Genomic DNA, 3,940 nt, shown 5'->3' with positions numbered 1-3,940 from the left:
GCCGGCTCGCAAACCTAAACGAGACTCTCATTAATATAACTTTTATAATATGCATTTATACATATTTAATAATTATTAATTAATCTGTACAGTATTATGAGAAAATAACTAAATAACATAAATTATGTATATATTAAATCATAATTAAAAATATATATATATAAATATAAAAATTAATTAAGAAATAGCAAACGAGCCGAGCTTGAGCTCTGTGTAAGTTAAACGAGCCGAGCGCGAGCCTAGTCGAGCCTGGGCTCGGCTTGTTTGCACCCCACGTGATATTATATTATATTTGGAGAGCAAAAAGAAGTTATATTCTAACTAACCTCAGGTGCCATCCAGTAAGGACTTCCTTTGAATGACAATGGACATGTCTGCCCTGTGATCTGCAATGTTTTAAATATTTTAATAATATATGTTACTAAACTTACATATTAACATATAGCATAAACTTACATGTTTTGCCATTCCAAAATCTGCCAACTTAACTCTGCCATTTGGGTCCACAAGAATATTTGCTCCTTTAATATCCCTGAAATGAAATTAAGATACCCAGATTTCGGTAATGTTGAACAACAAAAGAGCAGTTAAAATTAGGTAGGAGTAAGGATTTGCTTAAAGCGATTAACTATTCACCTGTGAATAGTTTTCTTGGCATGTAAATATGCTAGCCCACACAAGATCTGTTGGGTGTAACTTCGAATTGCCAGCTCACCAAATTGTCCATAATCTTGAAGAAGTTTATAAATCGAACCACCTGATACATATTCCAAATAAATATAAAGTTTGTCATCTACCTGTTTAGAAGTCAAGGGTCAGGTAAACTGATCAAAAAAATCATTTATCATTTATCAGTATCACACTACAGAGTCGGTCTGGTATTATAGGAGTGTTATGAGGTAAGAAACTTGCCATTTTAGATCCATAATACCGCACAATATTCGGATGGCTTAACCGACTCAATATAACAGTCAACACGTATGACAAAAATGAAATGATACATAGAAAGAGATGAAAGAAATGAATGTGCTCAAATTTGTTAATATACATACCTGGCCCAACTGTTTTGCACTTTCTTTTGACTTAGCATCATCAGAAAACAATGTAACTTCCTTCATAGCACACATTTCACCGCTATCACTACATCAACATATGACCCGAGGACATAAAACGTTTAGATGATTATTTTAATAGCAAAGTTTTGTAGCCACATACAACACATTAATTATTTACACAATTATACCTATTGAAACCAACATAAACATGCCCAAACGAGCCTCGACCCAGCAGCTTCCCCTTTTTCCATCTCGAGCCCGGGCTCGGTAAATTATCAGGCCGTCCCGGACTTCGCGGTACAGAAGGTGACGTGGCAGCTGAATTTGACTGGGAGAATGGTAGAGAATTTGAAATTGTGACTGGAGGAAGTGGTAACCTGTGACTTTTTTGCTTAACATCTTCGGTTCGGTTATTTTGCGACTCAATGGCTGCACCACCGGCTCTTGGATGAAGCGGTGTAACCGCCCCACTATGGATCCTAGAGCTCGGACCTGGACTCGTCATCTTCGGGCTAGGAAGTGGAGAATATTCTGGGCTGCCTCTGCTCAGTTGCCAAAACAGCCCTGCCATGTCACCTCCCATAGAGTTATGCCCAGAATTCTGACCCGACCCAGGGCTAGAGCACTGACCCGACCCAAGAAAAGGGAAATCGGGGTAAGGTTTTGTGTTAAAGAAAGCAGAGTTTATGACTTGTTCGGTTCCGAATGCGCGCAACGGGCTTCTTGAAGGGCTCGATATTGAGCTGTCGGGAGCACTGAAGACTGCATTATGGTACTGGACCAGAAGATTAGGCACGTGACTGCTTAATGGTTTTCTTCTAGTAGGTGAAGATGATATATGATTATCAAAAAGATGATCTTGTGGTTTTGCTACATCTCTCGAGTGAATCTTCATTGCATGCAACTGATCCTTAATAATCATACTACACCAAAAGAAAACAAAAGTTAGTACTTTTCTTATCAACTCATTAATGTACATTCAAATGAAATAAGCTTTTACTTGGAGGGACTGCCAGCAGTCGTTCGACTTCCAGTATCATAATCAGATGCTAACGGGATAAGTTGGCTTGAATCAGGTGGATCATCACTATCACTACAACAGTCACTAGAAACCGATTCGGCTCCATCAAAATCTGCAGCATCGGGCCGGGCCTGTGTGTATCCACTATGCGGAAGTGGAAGATACGGGGATGGTTTGGACCCCTTTTCTTGTCTCGGTTTTCCAGAGATTACAATTCCTGACTCGGTTCGAGCCACACGGGTAGGGTGAACCGGAAGTGGAAGCGGTTGAGCCTGAGGTCTTTCTTGAAAGCTTTGGCATCTAGCGACAAGTTTGGATTCTTTGGAAGGTGAAACGGATCTGGACTCAACCCTAGACAGTGAGCCGAGCTCTGAAACCGTGTCGCTGCAGCCTCTTCTTGAATCACTAGATCTGTTACTCGACTTTTTATCAGAAGGGATTCTAAACTTTCTAATTGTGTCGATAAAACCATCCTTGCTTGTCTTCTTCTTTGGTTCTTTTGATGAAGATTTGCTCCACCATGAACGCATAGTTTCTGATAATTTACAGAAGACAAAGTAAAATCCACTAATAAGCGGCTGATTCCTTCACATGAGATGTCTCAAACTTCAATGCATTCCACAAAGTGAGTTCTGAATGCAATGTTTTAGAATAGCAAACAAAAGATAGGTCAATTATTGAATATGAAGATATAACCAAAAAAAAAGAAGAATAATTATAGAGTGCTGTTAAACATTTGCTGCAAGTTACAAGTCCAAAAACACTTGAAATAGAAGTTTGATAAAAATGTAACTTATAGGTATTTAGTATATTTATCACTGTTTTAAGTCCTTAAAACAGATCCATTTGTGTATTTATTATCATAGAGTTTTTTTAGCCACAGTAATATCAATATATACACTGTAAATGATTAGTCCCCAAATGAATAAGAAGAAACAAGTTGAGGCAACTTTCCACGGAAAGCAAAATCAAAGTCACAAAAACAGTTAAATCAACACAACTATTCACATCATATCTACTTGTACTTCAAATCAATCCATCGCATCCTAAACCAAGGGAATTCAAACCAAAATTTCACATTCACGGTATAATCAAAACAACCCATGTTCAAGAACACAAAACGCACACTATTCACAAAATCCGATCTGGGTATGTAAGCAATCAGAGTGATCTACATGGTTTTAAATTACAGACAGATCTAGACTAGGTTAAACCGTAATAAGCAAAAAAAAATGGAAGGAAAAGAAACCTGGTTGAAATGCAATTGACGTCAGAATTAAGCTAAGCTAGAAGAAGAAGAAGAAGAAGAAGAAGAAGAGGATGAATCTGGTTGTGAGGCTTGTGATTGATGTTCTTGAAGAATAATAATAATATAATATAATAATAATAATAACAAAGAAAGCGAGAGAGAGAGAGTGAGTGAGTGAGTGAGTGAGTGAGTGATGTTTTTATTCACTTTAGTGTTTGTTTAATGGAAAGCGAGTGGACTTGTGGTGGTAATAGTAGTAGTAGTGGAGCAATCTTCATTTTTTTATCTAAGTTTTGTCCTATAATTATTATGTTATTAACTATTAAGAAATGTTTGGTTATTTTTGTTACTTGGATTTCACTTTTGTTCCTTGTAATTGTATTTTGGGATAAGTTTAATCATAATTGTTAATTAAAGAAACTGAATTTTAGGCTTTAATTATGAAATGGTTAGCTCTTACTTAAAATGAGAAGATCAAGGTTTTGCTATATATTTTGGAATTTATACATGGACCCTCAAATGTGAGTCCTCTTATTCTTCATGTTGTGTGTGACTCTGGCTTTGTGGTGCTGCGGGTAGTTGTGTGTTAATTGGGTCTGTCTTTTGTAATAAAAG

The 3,940-nt window shown here is 37.1% G+C and overlaps 1 protein-coding gene across 1 annotated transcript; it reads right to left on the bottom strand.

The window, feature by feature from the left end:
- Positions 1 to 297: 297 nt before the first annotated feature.
- LOC143607979 (mitogen-activated protein kinase kinase kinase YODA-like) lies at positions 298 to 3,376 on the bottom strand. Its single transcript, XM_077083215.1, has 8 exons — positions 3,326 to 3,376; positions 2,056 to 2,708; positions 1,244 to 1,978; positions 1,051 to 1,140; positions 913 to 970; positions 637 to 797; positions 457 to 532; positions 298 to 386 (listed from the first exon to the last, which is right to left on the bottom strand). The coding sequence occupies exons 2-8, from the start codon at positions 2,604 to 2,606 to the stop codon at positions 318 to 320; spliced, it is 1,740 nt and encodes a 579-aa protein (XP_076939330.1). The 5' UTR covers positions 2,607 to 2,708; positions 3,326 to 3,376; the 3' UTR covers positions 298 to 317.
- Positions 3,377 to 3,940: the final 564 nt, after the last annotated feature.

The sequence above is a fragment of the Bidens hawaiensis genome, unplaced genomic scaffold (assembly GCF_021521415.1).
Source record: "Bidens hawaiensis isolate Kalapana, Puna unplaced genomic scaffold, B.hawaiensis_p1.1 tig00092604_1, whole genome shotgun sequence".
In the NCBI taxonomy this organism is placed as follows: Eukaryota; Viridiplantae; Streptophyta; class Magnoliopsida; order Asterales; family Asteraceae; genus Bidens; species Bidens hawaiensis.
Note: the sequence above shows the minus strand (reverse complement) of the source record. Positions and strands in the feature narration are given on the sequence as shown.

Excerpts from the sequence above, each read along its gene's own strand:
- LOC143607979 (XM_077083215.1), bottom strand. The coding sequence starts at position 2,606 with ATGCGTTCATGGTGGAGCAAATCTTCATCAAAAGAACCAAAGAAGAAG. Across the intron at positions 1,141-1,243 it reads GTTTATGTTGGTTTCAATAG|TGATAGCGGTGAAATGTGTG; the intron begins GTATAATTGTGT and ends ATGTTGATGTAG. Across the intron at positions 533-636 it reads GCCAAGAAAACTATTCACAG|GGATATTAAAGGAGCAAATA; the intron begins GTGAATAGTTAA and ends ATTTCATTTCAG.